The sequence below is a fragment of the Ovis aries genome, chromosome 14, assembly GCF_016772045.2.
Source record: "Ovis aries strain OAR_USU_Benz2616 breed Rambouillet chromosome 14, ARS-UI_Ramb_v3.0, whole genome shotgun sequence".
Classification (NCBI taxonomy): Eukaryota; Metazoa; Chordata; class Mammalia; order Artiodactyla; family Bovidae; genus Ovis; species Ovis aries.
Genome location: NC_056067.1, coordinates 16,141,653 through 16,166,132, shown reverse-complemented (window position 1 = coordinate 16,166,132; position 24,480 = coordinate 16,141,653). Strand labels below are relative to the sequence as shown.

The 24,480-nt window shown below is 48.3% G+C and overlaps 1 protein-coding gene across 1 annotated transcript in view; it reads left to right on the top strand.

Moving 5' to 3' along the window:
* Nucleotides 1–22,671, top strand: part of ABCC11 (ATP binding cassette subfamily C member 11) — a 98,238-nt gene extending 75,567 nt beyond the window's left edge. Inside the window, exons 21-30 of the mRNA XM_027977814.3 lie at nt 2,691–2,917; nt 3,028–3,165; nt 4,627–4,813; nt 9,123–9,212; nt 10,382–10,571; nt 12,737–12,896; nt 16,642–16,720; nt 17,285–17,398; nt 19,909–20,073; nt 20,184–22,671. Of these exons, the coding sequence (XP_027833615.2) occupies nt 2,691–2,917; nt 3,028–3,165; nt 4,627–4,813; nt 9,123–9,212; nt 10,382–10,571; nt 12,737–12,896; nt 16,642–16,720; nt 17,285–17,398; nt 19,909–20,073; nt 20,184–20,276 (1,443 nt within the window). The 3' untranslated portion in view covers nt 20,277–22,671. The remainder of the gene's footprint in view (nt 1–2,690; nt 2,918–3,027; nt 3,166–4,626; nt 4,814–9,122; nt 9,213–10,381; nt 10,572–12,736; nt 12,897–16,641; nt 16,721–17,284; nt 17,399–19,908; nt 20,074–20,183) is intronic.
* The last annotated feature ends 1,809 nt before the right edge of the window (nt 22,672–24,480 follow it).

Below are 24,480 nucleotides of genomic sequence, written 5' to 3'. Positions count from 1 at the left end.
GCACAGTCACGTAAAGAGTTGCCTCTAATTTCCTTAAGTTCCTTTTGAAGTAGGTATTTTACCCTTATCTTACATATGAGAAAATGGAAGCCCAACATGTGTCACGGTTAGAATGTATGTTAGGCTAGAACACCAAGTTGTCTATCGTATCACATTGCTTCTTGGAAATGTCCTTTCTTTCTTTCACTTATCAAATATTACTGGGTGCCAGGCTCTGGAGGAGGCACTGGGTTCACAGTGGTAAGTGAACAACGCCGATGTGGTTTGGGTCATCTTAGCCTACAGCCTAAGGAGGGAGATGGACAGGAAAATAATCTGTTGTAATATGATGTGCAGAGTTAACCATGGGGGGTGGCACACAGGACCAAAAGAACATGGCACACCTGACCCAAGCATGGGGGTGGTGGAAGGAAGGTGGGAGTCCAAGAAGGCTTCTTGGAGGAAGTGACCTCTATGCTAAGATCTGAGGATGAACGAGATCTCGCCAGGTCAAGATTTAGAAGTGAGCAGAAGCAGAACATTTCCAGAGAGCTGCATGGAGCTCCGGAAGGCTGGAGCTGAGAACTGGAGAGAGGGGCTTCTCAGAGGGATTCTTGGGAGGCAATGAGGGCACCCATCATTCCTTGTAGATTCAGAACACATTTTTTAAAAATATATTTTTTTGATATGGGCCATCATTTTAAATATTTATTTTATTGAATTTGTTACAATATGTTTTGGTTTTCTGGCCACAAGGCATATGGGATCTTAGTTTCCTGATCAGGGATCAAACCAGCACCCCCTGCAATGAAAGTCAAAATCTTAACCACTGGATTATCAGGGAAGTCCGACAAATTGTGTTTTGATTTAGGAGGGTGAGGCCAAGGCATTTCCCCACATCTTAGATAAAGCAACTGGCTTGATGAGCCAGAAGGCAGGAGAGGGAAATTTTACCCCAAGGCCTGGCAGTCCTTACCACCTAATCTGTGGTGGTGGCACCAGCTAGCTGGTCTCTAAGTTTCTGACTCCACATTCCCAGATTCTAGAAATACCTAGTGCCCAGGCCTTCTCAAAGTTCTATTCTATATTTTAATTTTGAGAAATGTTCAAGTTTTTTTCATTAGAAAATACATTTCATATTTTAAACATTTTCTTTTTGCTCACCCTTTTATGGCTTTATTGATCTTAAATTTGGCATGTAGTTTTAAATAATCACAAGTAAAGGAAAAATCTCTGAAAAAATTGGCTCAACTATAAAAGCAACAAATATGAAAACAAAACTAGAACCAGATTATTTTGCTACTTAAGAAGGCAACCAGAGATCCTGACCCTGTGTCCCCACCATATACTTCTAATCCCTAGTAGCTCTCACAAAGACCCCTTTCATGCCACAGCTGAGCTGAGTGCTGCCCCCCTAGCCCCTCACTCCCTAAAAGTGCTCAGTGTCCTAAGGGGGTGATTGCTTTAGTCTTTTATTTGTGATTGTGAATATTCTTTTTGCTCTGGCTCATGTATTTAACAAAAGATTCTGGAGATAAAATTAAAGACAGTTTAGAAGCAGAAGAAGAAAGCAAGGATCTCACAGTCTGCTCCGCTGATGTTTGCTGCTCCCTACCTCCTACCTTGAGCTTCCCTGGTGGCTCAGAGGTTAAATAATCTGCATGCAATGAGAGAGACCTGGGTTCAGTCCCTGGGTCAAGAAGATCCCCTGGCAACCCACTCCAGTATTCTTGCCTGGAGAATTCCATGGACAGAGGAGCCTGGCAGACCATGGGGTTGCAAAGAGTCAGAAATAACTGAGCGACTACTTGATGATGAGGACCTCCTACCTTAGGCAGCAACCAAACTATACTTATCAGCAGGATCCAGACATTTGCCATGAGGGCTGCTGTAAGAGCCACTTCATGACTTAAATAATAATATTAATGTGTTGGTTGCTCAGTCATGTCTGACTCTTTGTGACTGCATGGACCCTAGCCCACAAGGCTTTTCTATTCATGGGATTTTCCAGGCAAAAATCCTGGAGTGGGTTGCCATTCCCTTCTCCAGGGGATCTTCCTGACCCAGGGATCGAACCTGCATATACCCTTTACAATTTTATTTATTTACTTATCTCTGTGCAGGTTTCCTTCAGCTGCAGCGGCCAGGGGCTGCTCTTTGCTGTGGTGTGCAAGCTTCTCATTGCAGTGGCTTTGCCTGTTGCAAGGCACTGGCTCTAGAGTGCAGGCTTAGTAGTAGCGGTGTATGGGCTTACTTGCTCTGAGGCATGTGGCATCTCTCCAGACCCAGTATTGAACCAGTGTCCCCTACATTGACAGGCAGATTCTTAACCACTAGACCACCAGGGAGGTCCCAACATACCCTTTTAAATTGTATATTTTAATATATTTGCAGAGTTGTACAATCCTCATCACAACTCTAAAGTGTCATTATCATCCCCATTTTACAAATGAGGACCCTGAAACTCAGAGAGTTTATATGTAACTTGCCTACAGTCCCAGAGCAATAGGTGGAAGACGGGCAGCCCTGGAGTCCAGGCAAATTGACTCTGGAGCCTCTGCCTTTAAGCAGTGCTCTGCGTTGCCTTCCCTGGATATCCTTCAGTCTGCATCCTGTGCGTCTTTCAGAGCTTGAGGATGCCTGCTGTTTTCATCAAGCCCCCACCACGGCATGCAGACAGCCTTGTGATCTGGGTTGCTTTTGTCTCACAGGTGTCCCACTGCCCTATGAGCTTCTTTGACACAACCCCAACTGGCCGGCTCCTGAACTGCTTTGCAGGGGACATGGATGAACTGGATCAGTTCTTGCCCATCGTGGCTGAACAGTCTATGCTCCTGTCTTTGCTGGTGATCATCATCCTCCTGGTAATCAGTTTCCTATCTCCCTATATCCTGCTGATTGGAGTCATCATCTTCTCTGCTTGCCTCGTTTATTTTAGGTGAGTGGGTTCTTTTTGCTTGTGAATGAGGTTTGAGTCTAGGACCGACCTAGAAATGGAGGGTGTCAGAGGTGGATGGCCCAGGTCGCTCACTTCCGTTCTCAATGCAGGATGTTCAAGAGGGCCATCAGTGTGTTCAAGAGACTGAAGAACTACAGCTGCTCCCCTTTGTTTTCACACATCCTCGCCACCCTGCAGGGCCTGAGCTCCATCCATGTCTATGGAAAAACTGAAGAATTCATCAATGAGTGAGTCCTTCTGCTCTCGGAGGGTGATGGGCAATGTGGCAATGGTGGGAAACAGGAAGGAAACAGAGCACCTGGAATAGCACCATCTTCAGAAGAATCAGGGACTTCCCTGGTGGCTCAGAGGTTAAAGCGTCTGCCTCCAATGTGGGAGACCCAGGTTTGATCCCTGGGTCGGGAAGATCCCCTGGAGAAGGAAATGGCAACCCACTCCAGTATTCTTGCCTGGAGAATCCCATGGACGGAGAAGCCTAGTAGGTTACAGTTCACGGGATCGCAAAGAGTCAGACACGACTGAGTGACTTCACCTCACCTTCAGAAGAATCAGAGAGATCATTGTTTTATTCCATTTATTTCACTGCACCTCCAGAACCCCATCTGGAAGATGGTACTTGTAAGAATGAAAAATGTAAGTGATATGAAAAATGTCTGTCAGTTTTAAAGACCTGTGCGGTTATATACATATATTACTACAATGAATGGTAAGATGTATAGCCATGTTAGTACTGATTGCATTTGTTTCTTTCTTTCACTTGCAAACAGATATCTAAATATAATAAAATAATAACAATAGCTTTCTAAACAGCAGAATTTTCTTCACTATTCACACCCATAGATTTGCCCTCTAAATGTTTGTTGAAACAATCAAATCCTATGATTGTTGCTGAGGTTTAATTGTGTAACATAAACTTATCTACTTGAAAGCATCAGTCAAACATGGTCTGCACTGAACTACAGGAAGTTTACAGTCTAAAGGAAGACAGGGGACACAGGTGTATATTTTTGTAATACGACAAGTGTTGACTACAATGCAATAGGGATAAACGCAGGTAGAATGACTTAGGGTTTCAGAGGAGAACGTGATAACCTGCAGCTTGGGATCAGGGAAGGCTTTGGGGAGGAGGCAGCATCTGAGGTGGCCTTGAAGCCAGGGAAGATTTGGGCATGGGTGATGGTGTGTGCTCTGTTAACTGAAATATTGGATGAACCATGGTGCCAGCTCTCCCAGTGGCACTAGAGAGACCCAAGGACTGTGCAGAGACTAGGACTAAGGGATCATTCAGTCAACACTGATAACCTCCCAGGTGCTCAGCACCCACTGGGGACACAGCTGTGAGCAAGGTGGATGGATACAAAGAAGGGATTGCTTTCCTTCATTCACTCACAAATCTGGGCCTTTATTCATTCTTGTTGTCCCAGTAGAGTAACTTACCCATGCTGAATCAGCTATCGAGGCCAGGGGAAGAGAACTGCTAATAGGCCTGAATCGGTCTGAGCTCCCTCCTAGATCTGGGCTCAGGCGAACTCCATGGCTGAGAAAGGAGTAGGGAGGAATCCTCTCCAGTTTTCTGCGCTGGTTCTTTGGTGAGACTGGGGAGCTGGATGCTGGAGAAAGCAACCAGTGTTAGGAAACCCTGGGTTAGACAAACACATGTGACTTTCTCGTTGTCCTTTCTTTGTCAGGTTTAAGAAGCTGGCAGACATGCAGAATAACTACCTGCTGATGTTCATGTCTTCCATGCGGTGGGTGGCCTTGAGGCTGGAGATCATGACCAACCTGGTGACCTTGGTGGTAGCCCTGTTTTTGGTTTTCGGCCTTTCCTCTGCCCCCTATTCCTATAAAGCCATGGCTCTCAGCCTCGTCCTGCAGGTAAGGGATGGACCATCAGACAGCAGGGGGGCGGGGAGGAGGCTAGTGGGGGTCTGTGGCCTGGGGGCAGATGCAGGGGTCTGTGGGACTTTGATTACACTGTGGGTTTTGGCCGTTTGTGACCTTATGAACAGGATGCTTGGCTTTCTGAATCTGCAGCTTTGTTCTGTTTCCTTGTCACTTCCGAACTGGGAAGCCTACATTGAAAGGTATTTAACAGAGTCATAGAATATTGGGATTGAAGAGGAGCCCAGAGACAGCAAAGTCCAACCTTCCTATTGTGTAAATGGGGAAACTGAGGCTCAGAGGGGGGAAGGAGTTGTCTGAATGCACAGAGCTTTAGAAGCAGAGCCAGGGCAAGACCCTTGGCCTCTTGGTATCCTGTGGTGTCTTTTTTACTATACATCCCTGAGTCAGTTGTCACTTTTCTGAGGTACCTGGGAAGGCTATTTAAAATGTCGGTTTCCCAGTCCTCCTCTGGGGCAGGCCTGTGAGGCTTCAAAGTGCATAGACTTGAACCCGAGTGCTCGGCCCAGCCTGATAGGCTGATTCAGCTGGGCTCATGGAGCTGATGGGAGGGCCACACTCCAGAGCACAGGGGCGCGATTCAGAGTCAGGTCCTGGTTTGGCGGAGTCTTGGAATCTGATTTTTAAAATGGGTTCTTGAGGGGACCCTGGTGTAGAAGCTTTGCATGTCTCATGGCCTGAATTCTTCCATGCCCAGGATCAGGGCCAAGGCTTATGTCCACAAAGTCCTGGGGAAGGGCTCTCCCTGGAGGGCTGTGAGGCTAGTTAGGAAACTCAGGAAACTGTGGGCGCACAGTTCCATTGGCACCCTCTCCCACAGGGGCAGTCGTTAACCATCCTCTCTCATTCTTTCTCTCTAACTAACTGGACTTGGGTCTTGTGTGCCCCCTGCTGAGGCATCCTTTTGGGTGCAGAGGGGCTCCTTCCTGCTCCTTGTTGAACCCTGTGACAGACACACATGTGTGTTGTGCCCACATGGCCAGGCCTGTGTGCAGACTCTTCTGAGGGTGCACAGGCCATACAGGTGGCTGTGTGGTGCTCATGCCCACAGACTGCCGCCCCAGGCCTTAAGTAGGCAGTTGGGGAGCTTGCACTGAGCCCATGCCCTGCTGGACACTTGCTGTGCTTCTTCCATTGAACTGTCACCATGTTCCATGAGATACGGCCAAGTGGTTAAGAACATGTGGTTTGGAAGCTGCAGGTTCTCAACAGGCTCTGTGCATTATCACCTATGTGACTTTGGGGAAATCTGTTACCCTCCTTATTCCTTTTATGAAAGGGAGATAATAAAATTTCTGGAATCATAGACTTGTGAGGAATATATGTAAACTCAAGGGTTCATACATGTTAAAAACCTTGGCCCAGAATAAATGCTGGATAAATGCTCCCTATTATGGTTCCCAGCTTACAGATAAGAAGCTACAGTTTCCAGAGTTAATTTGCCTGTGTTCCCACAGCTGCTGAGAGACAGGTTTGTCCATGGTGGGACACACTCTTCTCTCTCTTTCTCGTTTTTTCTGACACACAAGTACGTAAACACACACCTGCACACACACGAGCACATGCGCACGTGGCCCACCGCAGAATTACCCTGAGCCTTCCAGAGCTCTGGGGAGAGGCTGCACACTGGAGTCCTGGGGGACATGCGTCACTAAGGACAGAGATGTCCCCTTCCTGCTGAACCCTGTGCCTAGGTTATCTGGTGCTGGAGCAAAGAGTGGGTGGAGGCTTAGCTCTCCCAAGTGCACTGTCTATACAGGTCTTTGCTCAAGGTTGACCAGTTGTCCCACCACAGGACACCAAAGAGAAGCTCTGCCAGGGAACTTGAAGATTTAAGAATGGCCCCACGTTCATCCTTTCTTCTCAATGTCTGGTGTTCTGTTTGAATGTCTATTTTCTATCCTGGGTAACAACTTCTCGGCCCCCCTGCCTTGCCCATCCCTGAGCCTCTTCCCGCCCACTTTCTTCAGTTTAGCTGCTCAGCCATGTCTGACTCTTTGAGACCCCATGGACTGTAGCCTGCCAGGATCCTCTATCCATGGAGATTCTCCAGGCAAGAATACTGGAGTGGGTTGCCATGCCTTCCTCCAGGGGATCTTCCCAACTCAGGGATCAAACCCAAGTGTCCATCATTGCAGGAGGATTCTTCACCATCTGAGCCACAAGGGAAGCCCAAGAATACTGGAATGGGTAGCCTCTCCCTTCTCCAGGGGAACTTCCTGACCTAGGATTTGAACTGGGGTCTCCTGCATTGCAGGTGGATTCTTTACCAGCTGAGCTACCAGGGAAGCCCCCACTCCAGAGTGATCTTTAATTCTGGTTTTCCTCATGTCATCACCTTGGTTAGACCCTCTAGAGACTCCTTGTCTCTTTATGCACTAGACCTAAGCCATCGACCTGCATTCCAGGCCCTTAAATCTGGCCCTAGACCCCACATACACTCTCTCCTCTGGTCAGACTTTGACTTCTGCATGTACTCTGGAGGAAATTCAGGCTCTGGGAGGCACGTATCACACACAATGTTGCTTTGTAGCCTTAAGAGATTTCTTAGTAAATATTAGAGATACTTTTGGTTACAAGCCAAAACAAGTCATATAACCAATTCAAAATGGCCTTAGCAATCTGGGAACTTATTATCTGATGTGACCAGAAGGCTGAGGTAGGGCTGTCCTCTGTTGGCTAATTTACTGGCTTATCATGAACCCATGATCTTTGATTTTTCTGCTCTGGCATCCACAGTCTGACTTTATCCTCAAGATTGTCTACTCAAGTTCACAGAACGGCTGCTGCAGCCCCAGACAACTCATCCTCATCCAGAAACTGCTAAAGCCTGGAGAGGAGATAACTTTGTCCATGTGCCGCCTTGTAAGAACAAGGAGTTGTTTCCTAGAATACTCACATCTGAGTTTTCCTTGTGCTTTGTTGGCCAGAATTGTGTCATGGCTCACTGCTAAACCAGTCATTGGCAAGAGGATAGGGGTTGATATGATTGGTTTGAAGTAACCAAGCCTTCCTGGAATTCCAGGCTGCCAGACACCTGAACGTAACAGAAGGTGTGTCAGCAAGGAAGATGGGACCGGCTGTTGACAGGCAATCAACTGTGGCTGGTGTCCTCTCCCAGCTCAGTGTCATTTCATGACGGTGGCCCCTTCTCTGACTTCTACAGGTTTTCCCTCCCTGGCCTCCTTAGCCCATACATACCCTTTGCTTTATCCACAGTCACGTGGCCTGAGGAGCCCTGAATGGGTGAGGCCATTTTATTACTGTCAAGACTGTCCCTCTACTAGGAAAACCTGTCTCCGTCCATGTTTAGCTGGCTAAATCCCGCCTCTCCTTAAAAACGTGCCTCCAGTGTCAACGCTCCAGGAAGCCTACCCAGTGGCCCTCCTCTGGTGACTGTCCTGTGGTCATGATGGAGCTGAGTGCTTCCTCCATCATGCCGCCTTCTCGATTAACCTGTCTTTCTCCCCATTCTACTGGGTGCTCCTGGAGGGCAGGGCCTAGGTCTGCTGCACTTTAAGTGTGGAGCCTGGCCCAGCACCTTCATCAGAGTTTGTTGACTGACTGTATAAGGGAGTTGTTGCCTGGCACCTTCTGCATGGCCTGAGGGGTGCAGAGCACCAAAACTGGGGCCCCCATCCCAGCTCTGCCGCTGGCTTCTGGGTGATTCTGTGTGTATCATGTCCTCTCTCTGGGCCTCCGTATCCTCGCCTGTGGTGCCTCCAATTCCTAAGAATCCCTGAGGCTCCTCTTGGTCTGGGTTTCCTGAAGGCAGAGCCTGAGACAAGGACTCGGATGCTCTCTAGAAAGGACCCAGGAGCAGGAGCATGTGGCAGGGGAGGAGGAATTGTGCTGCAAGAGTGTGTCATCGAGAGTCACTGCCCCATCACCAACTAACAGGATTGTCCCTGAAGGCCAAGAGATAGGAGAGTTTATCTAGTGGCTCCTTTCTCCACTAGGAGAGGGTTGCTCCCATGTTTCTGGGCTGCACTTGGGCTGAGTGGGCTCCTGTAGTGTGGGCAAAGATTTCGAACAGAAAGCGGAGGGCACCTGAGGTGAAACAGGCTTGGTGGGATTCTCTCCTACAGCTGCCCACCACAGCTGCAGCCACGCTCAGAAGTAGCTCAGCGAGGCTCCAGAGATACCTGCTCCTTCCCTGTAAGGGAAGTTGTCTTGGTTTGAGGAGCTATTAAGAGGAATGGCAATTTCCCACCTTTGGAAGTGATGAGAACCTGAGGTCACCCCTACAGCCTGCTACTCAGATGCTTCTCCTTTGTTCCAGCTGGCGTCCAACTTCCAGGCCAGTGCCCGGATTGCTTCAGAGACAGAGGGGTGCTTGACAGCTGCGGAGAGGATTCTGCAGTACATGAAGGTGGGACACAGGTCTGGGCTTTGTGCAGGGAGATTGGAAGTCTCACATCCAGCCTCTGCAAGCCCCAGCACCTCAGGGGCCTTGAGATTTTCCCAGGAGGCGACTGGCTTCTGGTCTTTCGCCTTCAACTCCCCCAGAAGGGTGTACATCATCTCTCAGAAGCTCTTCCACACTCATCAGCTCTTTTTGACCACATCCCTCACGGCACTCTTGGATATAGATGGAATGATCTACCCTTTTTAGAAGAGAGAGGTTTGCTCAAATATAATAATGATGATAACAATAATAATTGTTATTAATATTGCTTTTATTTTTGTCGTAGTACTTAAGAATCCAGATTGTGGAAACAGATTACCTGGGTTCAGGTCTAAGCTTTGCTCCTTGAGTCAGCTGTGTAGCCTTGTGACTTATTCAGCCTCTCAGTTCCCCATCAATGAAATGAGACAGATCACAGTATCTGTGTCATTGGGTTATTACAAAGATTAGATCACATCCCATGTAAATCACTTAATGCAGTGCCTGGCCCGTAGTAAAGGCTCAGTATAATGATATCTAGATTGTTTCATGGAATCACAAAACAACTTAATATGGTTAGCTGAATTATTATCCCAATATCCAGAGGAGGAATCTTTCCCCTCAATCCAGCCACCTTGCTCAATGCAGAGTTGTGGGCTTAGAGTCAGGCACCCCTGGGTTTGAGTCCCCATCAGCTGTGTGATCTTAACATGTCATTCGAGCTGTGTGAGCCTCTATTTCCTTGCCTGTGAAATCATTTAAAATTGCCTACCTCCTAGGATAGGAATAGAGAGAAATTGTCTGCCCAAGGGGTCTGAGCTCTAAAACACAACTCACAGGAGTGAGGTAACCCTGCTGTCCTGGTTATCATTATTCTGGATTCTGTGTCTTTAGAGCCTCACACAGTAAATTAGAGTTTTCTATGTTAATCACATGGGAACTACCAATATGGTTTCTCACTCTTTGGGGATAAAATCATGTGCATTTCAGGTGATTGGGGGTGGGATGTTCTCTGATCACATGGCGATGGCTCAACCCTGGTTCAAGGGCAGGCTGGGGTGGTTCACACACCCAACAGCTAGAGGCCAGTGGGTCAGCAGGGGATGGGCAGAGATGGATAATCATTGACTTATTTTTCTCTCTTTGAAAACAAGATGTGTGTCCCTGAGGCTCCTTTACACATAGAAGGCGCGAACTGTCCTCATGGGTGGCCACAGCATGGGGAAATCACGTTCCAGGATTACCAGATGAAATACAGAGACAACACACCCATCGTCCTCCACGGCCTCAGCCTGACGATTCACAGCCAGGAAGTGGTGGGCATCGTGGGAAGGACGGGCTCTGGTGAGCTCAGGGTCCAGGGCATGCCCTGTCTTCAACATTGGATTTGGGTGTCAGACTTGTCTTCAGACGTGTGGTGACTCAGTGACCCTACAAATAGTTACTGGGGACTCATTTTGTGCTGGAAGAACAAAACCCATAGTCACTACTGTCACGGGATTCCAGTGGAGGTGACAGATGTTGACAGGTCATCAAATAAGGAATGAGGAAGATAACTGCCTTGGTGGTGAAGGCCCTGGGGAAGGAGAGGGGTGATGTTAACAGAGCCACGGAGTTGTTGGGCCCTTGAACTACAGTAGCCTGTACTCTGAGGCCGGTGTTTGAGATGGAAGGGTGAACAGGGTGCAGGAACGAGTGCTTCCTGCAGGGGGCGTGCAGAGCTCTGCAAGGGTGAAGAGCAGCTTGCATGGGCTTCCCTGGCGGCTCAGATGGTAAAGAATCTGCCTGCAATGCAGGAGACCCAGGTTTGATCCCTGGATCTGGAAGATCCCCTGGAGAAGGAAATGGCAGCCCACTCCAGTGTTCTTGCCCGAAGAACCTCATGGACAGAGGATCTTGGTGGGCTACACAGTCCATGGGATCACAAAGAGTCGGACAGAATTGAATGACTAATACTTTCCTTCCCCCCTCCCCTTCTCAGTCAGTTCAGTTCAGTCGCTCAGTCGTGTCCGACTCTTTGTGACCCCATGAATTGCAGCACGCCAGGCCTCCCTGTCCATCACCAACTCCTGGAGTTCACTCAGACCCACGTCCATCGAGTCCGTGATGCCATCCAGCCATCTCATCCTCGGTTGTCCCCTTCTCCTCCTGCCCCCAATCCCTCCCAACATCAGAGTCTTTTCCAATGAGTCAACTCTTCACATGAGGTGGCCAAAGTACTGGAGTTTCAGCTTTAGCATCATTCCTTCCAAAGAACACCCAGGGCTGATCTCCTTTAGAATGGACTGGTTGGATCTCCTTGCAGTCCAAGGGACTCTCAAGAGTCTTCTCCAACACCACAGTTCAAAAGCATCAATTCTTCGGTGCTCAGCTTTCTTCACAGACCAACTCTCACATCCATACATGACCACTGGAAAAACCATAGCCTTGACTAGACGGACTTTTGTTGGCAAAGTAATGTCTCTGCTTTTCAATATGCTTTCTAGGTTGGTCATAACTTTCCTTCCAAGGAGTACCTCTTTTTCCACCTGCTTCTCCCCACTTCCTTTCTCCTGGCTGACCTCTTCCCTCTCTTCCTCTCATCACTTTTGGGACATCTGACCCAAGGGTATTCACCCTCTTCCACTTTTTGCCTTGTTCAGACCCCAGCCTTGCGCTCCAGGGGCTGCCTCCTCCAGGCAGCCCCCCAGGATGACTGGAGCCTCCCAAGTCTGTCTCCTTAGGCCCCTGCAGGCCTTGTACTACTGCAAAGTGAAGGGCTCCCAGCTGTATTCTTTCATGTGCTTTCCCCTTTCCGTTTCTCCCCTGCAGCTGGGCTGAGAGGGCTGGGTCTGATGTAGAGCTGCTCTCAAGTAGAGATGGTCCAGTTGACTGAATTCATCCAGTAGGTATTTAGTGAGCACTTACTATATGCCAGGCCTGGAAACACAAAGGTGAACAAGACGCATGGCTGCCCCTCACACTGACCTTACCTTTCAGAGCAGAGGTTGAAAACTCAAATGTACGTGATGGGCCTGGGGTGTGAGGAAACGAGGGTGGGGAGGGCAGCACATTGGACTTGAATACTGTTCTCTCAAGGAAGCGGCTACGCTTGGCTCTAGCTGCCTGTTGCCTGAGGGGATATGGGCCCAGTGTTGCCCGCTTTACTGACTCTCAAGAGAATCATGCAATTTGAGCTTTTGTGTACTGGGTCTTTGGATTTTTTTTAATGCTGGCAAAGGATTAAAAGAGCAGCAATAACATCGTGTGTGTGAAACAAAACTTATGTGTGGGCTGGATTTACCCAGGGCTCCATTCACACCCTCTGATTGAGGCAGTAAGAGCTGTTCATGGTTTCGGGCACCCCTTGGGGTGGAGACTAGAGACTCCAAGCCTCTTCTGCCCTCTCTGGCTCATGATGACAAGGAGTGGGTCATGGGGAGGGGAGTCTGGGGTGGACACCAGGTCTGACCCGTGCTGCCCCTCCTGCAGACTCAGGAGACAGAGCCCCACTTACTCTTGCCCTGCAGGGAAGTCCTCCTTGGGGGTGGCTCTTTTCCGCCTGGTGGAACCAGCCGGTGGCCGCATCCTCATCGACGGCGTGGACATCTGTAGCCTTGGCCTGGAGGACCTGCGGTCCAAGTTCTCGGTTATCCCTCAAGATCCAGTCCTGCTGTCGGGGACCATCAGGTGAGCGCTGGGCTGAGGCAGCCTGTGCAGAGGATAGTCTCCCAGCAGGAGTCGCTGGGCGGATCCCTAGGGCTAGGCTGCCTCTCATCACCTATGGCCAGAGTCCCAATTTCTGGGCCTCTGTTCTTTCCTTGGTGGGAGAAGAGATGTCCCTGATGAATGAATGAGGCCTGGATACATACAAGAGCACTTCAACCAAAAGACCTAAACAAAAGGCCTAATTTTTAATTTTTAAAAACCCTGATGAGATTTGTCAGATTTCAGATCACTATCAGTGTTTGCTCTGTGGTTGACCACATCTTTCCATGTCTGGATGTGCTTTATTCTGTTCTGTCTCCCACTGGATAAGGCCAACAGGGGTGTTTAAGCTCGATGTTTGCAATCCAGGCAGTCCCATCAGTGAGGCAGATGGAACTGGGTCTCTGGCCTCCTCTCCACACTTTCTGTTTCTTCTGAAGGCAACTTGGGGATTAAGCGTCGTCCAGGTTAGTGCTGGTGCTTGATAGTGCTCCTTAGCCGTGTGGGAGTCCAAGGCATGGAGTCTGAGGAAGGATGAGGCATGAAAATGAAGCTGGATGCCTCACATACAGGGTTATCTAAGGGCATTTATCTTCTTAGAGGCAAGAGGATAGACTAACCACAGAGCTTCAGTCATCCATTTATTTATTTACCCATCATTCATTCATTCCTTTATCCTTTCATCCACTTAACCTGCCTTTTCTGAGCCTCTGCCAGGTCCAGACATTGTGCTAGGGACTGGGGACACTTGGATGAATGATCAGTGCCCTTATTCCCCTCAGAAGTTCACATTCAAGGGTGCGGGGAGTTGTAGACATGTAAGACCTGTCAAGTTATAATATTAATACAAGGATGTAATTTGCTAGATCAGAGATATAAACCAAGTGCTAAGGGAACCTAGAAGTAGGACAAATAACTCTGCCTGGGGGAATTCAGAAAGCCTTCCAGAGAAGCGGGGGAGGCCTTTGAATAGGGTCTTGAAGGTTAAGTAGAAGACTGCATGGCAGAAAAAGGGAGGAAAGTCTTTCCAAGGAGAGTGCATACTGTGTGCACAGAGAATTTTGTACCGATTGTGTTGTTTTAGAGGAATGAGATAAAATTTAGTGATAGATTTCTGTGTTAAGGTAGAAGCTGGCCAAAATCTATCGTGCCTTGATATAGGAGTAGTAGAAATATGAATTAATGTTTATTGAGCATTTAAATGTGCCAGCCCTATGCTTTAATATTCTGTATCACTGCAGTGTCAGAGCAACTCTGGGGGGTGGGCACTATTACTTTCTACAAACTGAACTTAGGAAAGTGACTTATTGAAGGAGACACACACATAGATGGTAAAGATGAGATACAACTCCAGGTAGTTCAACACCCTAACGAGGGATAGTACCTCCCCCCCCCCCCCCCCCCCCCCCCCCCGCGCTTGAAGCAGAAAGTGTGGACCGGCGTACGGGAGACCTGGGTTCCCTACCTTTTGAGGTTTTGTCTAACTCTAAGTACCTTGATTCCAGCCTGTCTCTCTGACTTGTGGTATGAGTTTGAACAAGCCACTTAACACTGATAAGTCATAATTTTCTCATCAATAAGAGATCCCTCTCATGAGGAAGAAGATGCCAATGAACCTATCTGTGAAAATGCTTTGGAAACTATCAAATATCATGCAAGTAGGGCATTCTACCTTCTGCTTCTTCAATCTAGCCATACACACAAAATGTATTTGTTGAACTGGGGGAAAAAAAAACAGCGGTTAAGACAGGTTTCAGTTGGGACGGAGTGGCTGCATAACAAGGATGTGTTTATAATGTTTCCTATGCCAAATGCCAGGGTAAACCTTAATGGGGATAAAGTCCAATTAGATCCAAATAGGATGTTAGTTGCCTGGATGATCAGTTAGGATTCCTTCTCTGCAACAGACAGAATAAAACAACCTTACCACAATGAGATACCACCTTATACCTACTAGACTAGCAATAATAAGAAAAGAAAAAGGATCATAACAAGTGTTGGTAAGAATGTTGAGAAACTGGAACCCTCATGAACTATTGATGGGAATGTAAAATAGCACAGCCACGGTGGAAAACAATATGGCAGTTCCTCAAAGAGGTAAATATAGAATTATCATATGACCCACCAAATCTGGTTCTACAGATTTGAAGGAATTACATTTCAAGAATCAGATCTACAGATCTGAAAGAATTACCACAGAATTGAAAGCAGGGCGTAACAGATATTTGTATACCAGTGCTTATGACCTTATTCACAGTAGCCAAAAGGTAGAAACACCCAAATGTCCATCGAGAGATGAATGTATAAACAAAATGTGACCTATACAAACTGTGGTATATCATTCAATCAGAAACAAATGAAAAATTGATATATGATGCAACATGGCTGGATCTTGAAAGCATTATGCTAAGTGAAGTAAGCCAGAGGCAGGATGCTTCAGTCCTGTCCGACTCTTTTGTGACCCTGTGGACTGTAGCCCGCCAGGCTCCTCTGTCCATGGGATTCTCCAGGCAAGAACACTGGAGTGGGTTGCCGTGCCCTCCTCCAGGGATCTTTCCCAACCCAGGGATCGAACTGAGTCTATGATGTCTACTTGTATTGGCAGGTGGGTTCTTCACCACTAATGCCACCTGGGAAGCTCCAAATATTGTATATTTCCACTTAAATGAGATAGCAGGAATAGGCAGATTCGTAGAAACAGAAAGAATTTTGAAAAGAGGTTACCAGGGGCTAAGGGAGGAAGGGGAGGGAGAATGTTTAATCGGCAGAGTTTTTATTGGTGTTGCTGAGTTTTAATGGATTGTTACCTGACATTGTAAATGTATTGAACACCACTAAATTGTACAATTACAGTTAAAATGGTAAATATTATGTTATGTATATGCTAACACATACAGGGATGCACACACACACACACCCCAGATAGCTTAAGCTAAAAGAACCTCTTGGATCACAAAACAGGAAGGCCAAGGTTGATTCAAAGGACCAATATCCCCTTCAGTGTTTCTTGGCTTTATCCTTGGGCTCCACTGTGGCCCGTGGGGGCTCCATGTCTCCTCTTCCCAAGGCAAGATGGTTGTAGCCTCATTTGTTCACTTGGTGAGAAAGTACAAGCCCCTTTTCTGGTGATTGTTGTCTAGGTCCTGAGATACACTCTGATTGGTTGCCTTCCCCACCCCTCAGCCAATCGCTGCGCCAGGGGTTACCGCCCCCTGGTTTGCTTGCACCTGAGTCTGCTCCACCCTGAGCTGGTGGTAGAGCCCCACCTGGACCACACAGGCTTGATGGCTAGGAAGGAGGTGGCCCCCAAACAAGACTTGGGAGCTGCTGCCTGCAGAAGGAAGGGGTACTGGGAAGGCACAAGGAAGACCATTTGTGGGAGTTTGATGAGTTTCTCTGGATCCAATAATCCAGCTCTAACCATCCTGACTACCCTGGTGGCTCAGATGGCAAGAAGTCTGCCTGCAATGTGATACACCTGGGTTCAATCCCTGGGTCTGAAAGATCCCCCAAAGATGGAAATGGCAACCTACTCCGGTATTCTAGACTGGAAAATTCCATGGACAGAGGAGCCAGGTGGGCTTACAGGCCATGGGGTCCCAAAGAGTTGGACACAACTGAGCAAGTTTCACTTTCTCAGGCATCCTCGGTCACGTGCTCTGCGGGGTGCAGACAACTTGATGGGCAAGTGCGCTTCTTGAACACGTCTCTTTCTCTCCCGAGGCAGATTCAACCTGGACCCCTTTGACCGCTGCACGGATGAGCAGATCTGGGATGCCTTGGAGAGGACGTTCCTGAACAAGACGGTGAGTAAGTGCAAGGCTGAATTCTCAGTCCTGCTGGTCCTCGGGGCTCCTCTGGTGTGGTATGCCAGAGGCTGCGTGGATTAAATCATCTCACGGGAATGAGATGGTTTGAGATCCCTAGATAAAGGCTGATGATGCCAGTAGTAAGCCAGGCATGTACCAGCTCAGGGCAAGGGCGGTACAGCTTTGTCTTTCTGGTGCTTACAGTCAGGAGAGACTCAGATGGGACCAGTGCTGTGTAGGTATTGATAAGAGCTGCAGACACCGCAGTGGGTGCCCAGCCAGGGCCTCTGTAGAGACATACATTTAACAGACCAAATGCTGAGGAGGCAGCTGGGCACAGATCTTTGAGAGAACATTCCAGGTATAAAAGCTAGCAGGTGCAAAGACCTTGTGAGGGGAACTGGATGGGCAGAGCTGGGGACGAGAAAGGTCAGTGTCTGGAGTGTGGAGACGGGGGCGGGGAGGGAGTGTCACAGACAGGACAGGACAGGAGAGGTATGAGGGAGTCAGTTTTTGAACTCATCCCATTGTGGCTCACGGGCGTCTTCCTCGATATCACAGATCTCAAAGTTGTCACAAGGCCTGCAAGCAGAAGTTGTGGAAAATGGCTCAAACTTCTCCGTGGGGGAGCGGCAGCTGCTCTGCATTGCCCGGGCCCTCCTCCGCAGCTCCAAGGTGAGAGCTGGGGGCACGTGAGGGGTCTGGGTGACGCCCAGCTTGGGAAACACACTGCTGTTTCTCCCTCAGGCACCTGGGACTCTGGGCTCCACACTGGGTTCTGTCCACAAATCTACAAAGGGCTTGGTGGTCACTTTCTGCCATTCTGGGCAACCCTGCCTGTGGAAGGGGGGCCTCTCTGTCCACGTGCTCTGCACCCTGGCACCCCAGCCTAGACTTGAAACGTCCCTGCCACAACCAAGCGCCAACTCCTCCTGCACAAAACCACAAGACTAGAGATACATTCACTCAAAGTCACCTACTGTGCTTTCCTTTTAAAACTTGGGTGCAGGACATTCCCTCATCTTTGTTAGATTTGAGAATCAGATGACCCCTGTTCAGGAGCAAAATGACATTTTTTTAAAAAGTTTCATCCAACAGTGTTTCTTCAGTTCAGTTCAGTTCAATTCAGTCGCTCAGTCGTGTCCGACTCTTTGTGACCCCATGGACTGCAGCATGCCAGGCCTCCCTGTCCATCCCCAACTCCCGGAATTTACTCAAGCTCATCTCCATTGAGTCAGTGATGCCATCCAACCATCTCATCCTCTGTCGTCCCCTTCTCCTCCCACCTTCAATGTTTCCCAGCATCAGGGTCTTTTCCAATGAGTCAACTCTTCGCATCAGGTGGCCAAAGTGTTGGAGTTTCAGCTTTAGCATCAGTCCTTCCAATGAACACCCAGGACTGATCTCCTTTAGAATGGACTGGTTGGATCTCCTTGCAGTCCAAGGGACTCTTAAAAGTCTTCTCCAACACCACGGTTCAAAAGCATCAATTCTTCAGCGCTCACCTTTCTTTATAGTCCAACTCTCACATCCATACATGACCACTGGAAAAACCATAGTCTTGACTAGACGGACCTTTGTTGGTTTAAAATTTTCCAAATATTTCAGGTACTACAGGGGCTACTTAGGAGCCAACTTTCCCTCACAAGTGAGGCGCTGTACACACATACATACGCATACTTCCACACTCACACATGTATACATACTTGCACACACATGCACGGGCAATACACAACATGGTCAGTCAATGAGCAGTGCAAAAACTGTTGGTGCGACAGTCAGAGCTGAGAAGAAGAGCAGACAGAGCTCGATGGGGCCTGGAGCAGGGAGATTTCAGAGGAGGAAGGACTTTCCCCTCTTGCTCAGAGAGAGGGGTGACAGGCCTGGCAGTGTGTGGGTAGCATTTTCTTAGCCCCTCAGTTCCGTATTTCAGTTACTGAGCTGCTTGGTGTGAAGGCGGCTTTCTCTAGATTGTTTTCCAAGTTTGTGTCATCACTTCATGATTTTTGTCATATCTGTGTACCACCTAGCCTGTGAGTTACTTGTGATGCCTTGTCTTGTGAAGGAGCAAAAATCACACTTTCTATGCCGATTAAATTCTTCCAATGCCTATTTTTTTTCAACTTTTTAATTTTGTGTTGGGGTATAGCCAATTAACAATGTTATGATAGTTTCAGGCCAATAGCAAAGGGATTCAGCCATACATATACATGTATCCATTCTCCCCCAAACTCCCCTCCCATCCAGGCTCATAACATTGAGCAGAGTTCCCTTTGCTACACAATAGGATCTTGTTGTTTATCTGTTGTAAATATAGCTGTGTGTACATGTCCATCCCCAACCCTCTAACTATCCCTTCTCCCCTTTCTTCCTCCCCCTGAAACCGAAAGTTTGTTCTCTAAGTCTGCTAGTCTCTTTCTGTTTTGTAAGTTCATTTATATCATTTCTTTTTAGATTCTACATATAAGGGATGTCATATTTCTCTTTCTCTGTCTTACTTCACTCGGTATGACAATCTCTAGGGCCATCCATGTTGCTGCAAAGGGCATCTGATGCATATTGTTAATGAAAGAAATATAAACATGTTAAAGTAAAAAGTGCATTTATCCACATACTCGCTGCACCATCTCTTCTGCCACCCAGGATGTGTGCTTGGCTGTCCTGAGAGGAACATTGCTCTAAGTTAATTCAGACAAATAGGAAGGCAGTTCATAAAACAGGAAGTTCCTACTGGCACATTTTCACTTTTAAGAGCTTAATTTTCTGGTCACTAAAGAAGGCGTCCCTGGTAGTTCAGATTGTAAAGAATCTGCCTGCAATGCAGGAGACCTGGGTTCTATCCCTGGGTTGGGAAGACCCCTGGAGAAGGAAATGGTAACCCACTCCACGATTCTTGCCTGGAGAATTTCATGGACAGAGGAGCCTAGCGGGCTACAGTCCATGGAGTCGCAAAGAGTCAGACACTACTAAGCTACCAACAGACACAAAGTATAGTTAGCTCTTGGTTGAGACTTAACATTCGCTTCATAATGTGATGGATAACTTAAAGCTCTAAGTGGGTTTCGAACCAAGTCCAAAGATCTGATTTTCCAGCTGAGGTACTAGGCGGACTAGTGGTCACCCCAGGACTAGACCCAGGGTTGAGTCTGAGGAGGCTGCCTTCAGCCCTGTTTCTTATCTACCAGATCATCCTTATTGATGAGGCCACGGCCTCCCTTGACTTGGAGACAGACATCCTCATCCAACACACAATCCGTGAAAGTTTCCGGGGCTGCACAGTGCTGATCATCGCACACCGCGTCACCACCATCCTCAACTGCGACCGCATCCTAGTCATGGGCAACGGGAAGGTGAGGGGACACCCCTAGGCCGCGGGGAGGGTGGTGCCCAGGCCTTCAGATCCCTCAGGACCAAGCTCAGCTGCACCCTGCTTCCCTCCCCTTCTCTCTCTGCCTCCCAGGTGGTGGAGTTTGACAAGCCTGAGGTCCTGCAGAAGAAGCCGGGGTCCATGTTCGCAGCCCTGCTGGCAACAGCCAGTAGTTCGATGAGCTGAGGAGGGGGGACTGCGTGGAGGCGGGTGTGGCTGAGCCGGCCACGGTGCAATTGTCAGAGCCGGCGGGGAAGACTGCAGCCTGCAGCCTTCTCTGCAGAGATGGCTGCTTCTCTGCAAAGCAGGGCTGGAGCGTGCTCAAAGTGCTGGTGATGGGTGGGAAAAGGACACTTAGGGAGCACAGCCTGGAGTAGGGCACTTGCTGGCTCCCCTGGAGACCACGGAATAATTTCATAATAATGGTAAAGTTTATTACAATATTCTGATTGGTGTTAAAAGTGTTGCAAGTGGTATACTGATTTTGCAAAAAAGAAAAAAAAAAGTTGCACTCTCAGTTCTGCTTTCTCTGTTAGCTGGTACTCATTCAGCTACAGGGAACAGAAACGTTCTTAAGCTTTCTGGTAAAAGGGACGTTATTAGCTCATGTGATGGAAAGTTCCAGAAAAAACTCTGGGTTGAGTGCCAGTATCAAAAGGACGTCTGCCGTGCGGGCTCTGCCTTTCTTCACTCAGTCTCACTTTCATTTGTTTGACTTCACTCTCTGGCCTTCTCTCCTCATGGTACAGCATGGCTGCCAGCAGCCCGAGGCTCACATTCTACCAGCTCCTTACTCCCAGTCCTCTTTCTCCAGGGATTCCAGCAAAACTCCAGGGCTAAATCTCACTGGGCCAACTTGAGTTGCTCATCCCTGAACTAGTTACGTGTTAGGTTGCTGGAATGCAGTGAGGGGCCAGGCCCAAATTGTATGCCTGTACCCGGGCCTGGGGATGGGATCAGCTACCCTGAATCACGTAAACGAAGGATGGAGAGGGTTGTTTCCCCCAAATAAAATTGGAGTGTTATTACTACGTTAGGAAAGAGTGAACAGCCCCCAAATAGTAGCTGTCTACCATGTGCTTGCTTACTAATTGGAGCATAGATGGGTGAAATAAAGAGTTAACTTATTATTAATACATATGTGGCCCCCCACCCCTAATGTTTATAGATACGTATAAATAGAAAAGGTAATTATTTTCAATTTACTTCCAGGAAGACCTCATTGTTCGAGGAGAATATGTTTCAAAGTACTTTCCTTTTGTTTTCAGATTAGTGTCTGATTTTGCCCTAAGAAAGATCAATTCAGTAAACGAGTATTTCTGACCCTGTTGCACTGGGGTGGATGCTGGGGACATAATGATGCCCCCGCCTTCATGGAATTTGCCCTCCAGAGAGTAGGTAGTGAGTGAAAGTCGCTCAGTGTCTGACTATTTGTGACCCCATGGACTGTGAAATTCTCCAGGCCAGAATACTGGAGTGGGGTAGCAGTTCCCTTCTTCAGGGAAATCTTCCTAACCCAGGAATCAAACCCAGGTCTCCCACATTGCAGACAGATTCTTTAGCAGCTGAGCCACCAGGGAAGCCCTCCCAGAGATTAAGTAGTAAGCAAGTAAACAGGAGGTTCTAAAAGCAAGCAACAGGAGGCAAGGGCAGGGTTCAGGAGATGGAGGCAGTCAGAGCAAGCTTCCTGCTGGAAGTGATGAGACCAGAAAAATGGACAAAGCTTTGCTCAGATGAGGGGGACTGGGGTAAGGAAGAGAGTCCCAGGCAGAGAGAAAAGCAGACAAACCCGTGTGGGAGTGAACTGTGGCAGGGCTGATTCAGCCGCAGGACCTGAGCTAGTGCCACTTGTGCGTCGCCTCCGTGCCCTTCCTGGTTCTTAGGCAGCACCCGCTTCTCTCCTGAGAGTGTTTCCCAGGTGGATGTCTCCTCTCTCTTAAAAATCCTTTTGTTCAGTGGGTCCTCTTCCCCTCGTCCTTGCTTTTTCCTCCTGGGGCCCTGAAGAGCGGCCGCTCCTGCTCCCAGCCTGGCACAACTCTGCAGGGTCGCAGAGCTGCTCGTCGGCAAGTTGAAGACCACTCTCCTCGCCCGGCCCTGCCCTCTCCCAGAGCTGCGGTGGGGCAGCTGCCTGCGTCACGTGTGGGAGGGCGCTCCACATACTCAGTGCTGCTGCCTCATGGGACAAAGTTAGCTGCCTGTTTTCCTTCAGTTGGCCAGCAGATGGCAGGCTCTTCCCAAAAATGCGGGGAAAGTTCCGCGGGTTCCAGGTCTAGATCCACTGAGAGCTACTGTTGACCCCTTAGTCAGCGGACAAGAACCAGAGCCCGTTTCCACTTGGTCTTCAGGGCCTCATTCCACCTCTCCTCACAGCAGCTCCTCTTCAGGGCGGGTTCTCAGCCTTCCCAGCACACTGGAGTCACCCAGGGTGCTTAAAATATCCTGATGGGGTCTAGGTGTTTTGATTTCGTTGGTTTGCGGTAGAGAATGTACACATTTTTAAAGCGGTAAGTGAGTCTAATATGCAGTGGAAATTGAGAACCATTGGCTCCAAACAACAATAAAGCAAAACTGTTTGAAAAAATAATATATGATGCTTTTTTTCTTTTTTTAAAAAACGGTAGACTCTTGAGAGTCCCTTGGACTGCAAGGAGATCCAACCAGTCCATCCTAAAGGAGATCAGTCCTGGGTGTTCTTTGGAAGGACTGATGCTAAAGCTGAAACTCCAGTACTGTGCCCACCTCATGCAAAGAGTTGACTCATTGGAAAAGACTCTGATACTGGGAGGGATTGGGGACAGGAGGAGAAGGGGACGACCGAGGATGAGATGGCTGGATGGCATCACTGACTCGATGGATGTGAGTCTGAGTGAACTCCGGGAGATGGTGATGGACAGGGAGGCCTGCCATGCTGCAATTCATGGGGTCGCAGAGTTGGACACGACTGAGTGACTGAAATGGACTGAACTGATTGGTAATATTTTATTCCTTAAGTTGAATGATGAGTATATGAGTTTGTTTTCTTTAATTCTTTATATATTTGGGGGCTATCTGAGCTATATTATAATACAGTTTTAAAAATTGCATTAAAAATAATTTTGGCTGCACTGGATCTTCATTGAAGCGCACAGACTTCTTCAGTTGCAGTGCATGGATTAGCTGACCCATGGCATGTGGGATTGTAGTTCCCTGACCAGGGATCAAAGCCATATTCTCTGCATTGAAAGGTGAATTCTTAATCATTGGACCACCAGGGAAGTTCCCCCCCCCCCCCAAAGCCGATATTTCAAAAATAACCTAAAAATGATTATAATGAGAGAAGGCAGCTCTACTTCCTTGTATTTACTTAGTGCTGTGCTTTAGTCACTCAATCGTGTCTGACTCTTTGTGACCCCATGGACTGTAGCCCTCCAGGCTCCTCAGTCTGTGGGATTCTCCAGGCAAGAGTACTGGAGTGGGTTGCCATGCCCTCCTCCAGGGGATCTTCCCAACCCAGGTCTCCTGCATTGCAGGCGGATTCTTTACCATCTGAGTCACTAGAGAAGCCCATATTTACTTAGTGGTTTGCAGAGACATTACTTTGCCGACTAAGGTCCGTCTAGTCAAGGCTATGGTTTTTCCACTGGTCATGTATGGATGTGAGAGTTGGACTGTGAAGAAGGCTGAGCACTGAAGAATTGATGCTTTTGAACTGTGGTGTTGGAGAAGACTCTTGAGAGTCCCTTAGACTGCAAGGAGATCCAACCAGTCCATTCTGAAGGAGATCAGCGCTGGGATTTCTTTGGAAGGAATGATGCTAAAGCTGAAACTCCAGTACTTTGGCCACCTCATGCGAAGAGTTGACTCATTGGAAAAGACTTTGATGCTAGGAGGGATTAGGGGCAGGAGGAGAAGGGGACGACCGAGGATGAGATGGCTGGATGGTAACACGGACTCGATGGATGTGAATCTGAGTGAACTCCGGGAGTTGGTGATGGACAGGGAGGCCTGGTGTGCTGCAATTCATGCGGTTGCAAAGAGTCGGACACGACTGAGTGACTGAACTGAACTTGCCATTATCTGTATTTTCAATTACATCCCTATGGGGATAGGAGGGTATTTTTAGTGTTCAGGGATCTAAAGGCCTCCATCTGCCGTCAGGGCCTAGTCCCCCTCCAGGTTGAGTGCTGTGGACAAACTTCAACACAAACTATGTGATGTGGATGTGGTCACAGAAACCTCAAGCAGATGTGCAGATCAAAGGAGACAGTGGCCCTGCCCTGCCCTCTGCCTCTAGCTCTGGGCACTATTTTAAGAGAAACATAGCTGCATGGAGACGCTTCCAAGGGCGACCACTAGGTGGCCTGAGCTATGTTGTGAGAAGGACCAGGAAAGAAGGAGAAGAAGAAGCCCT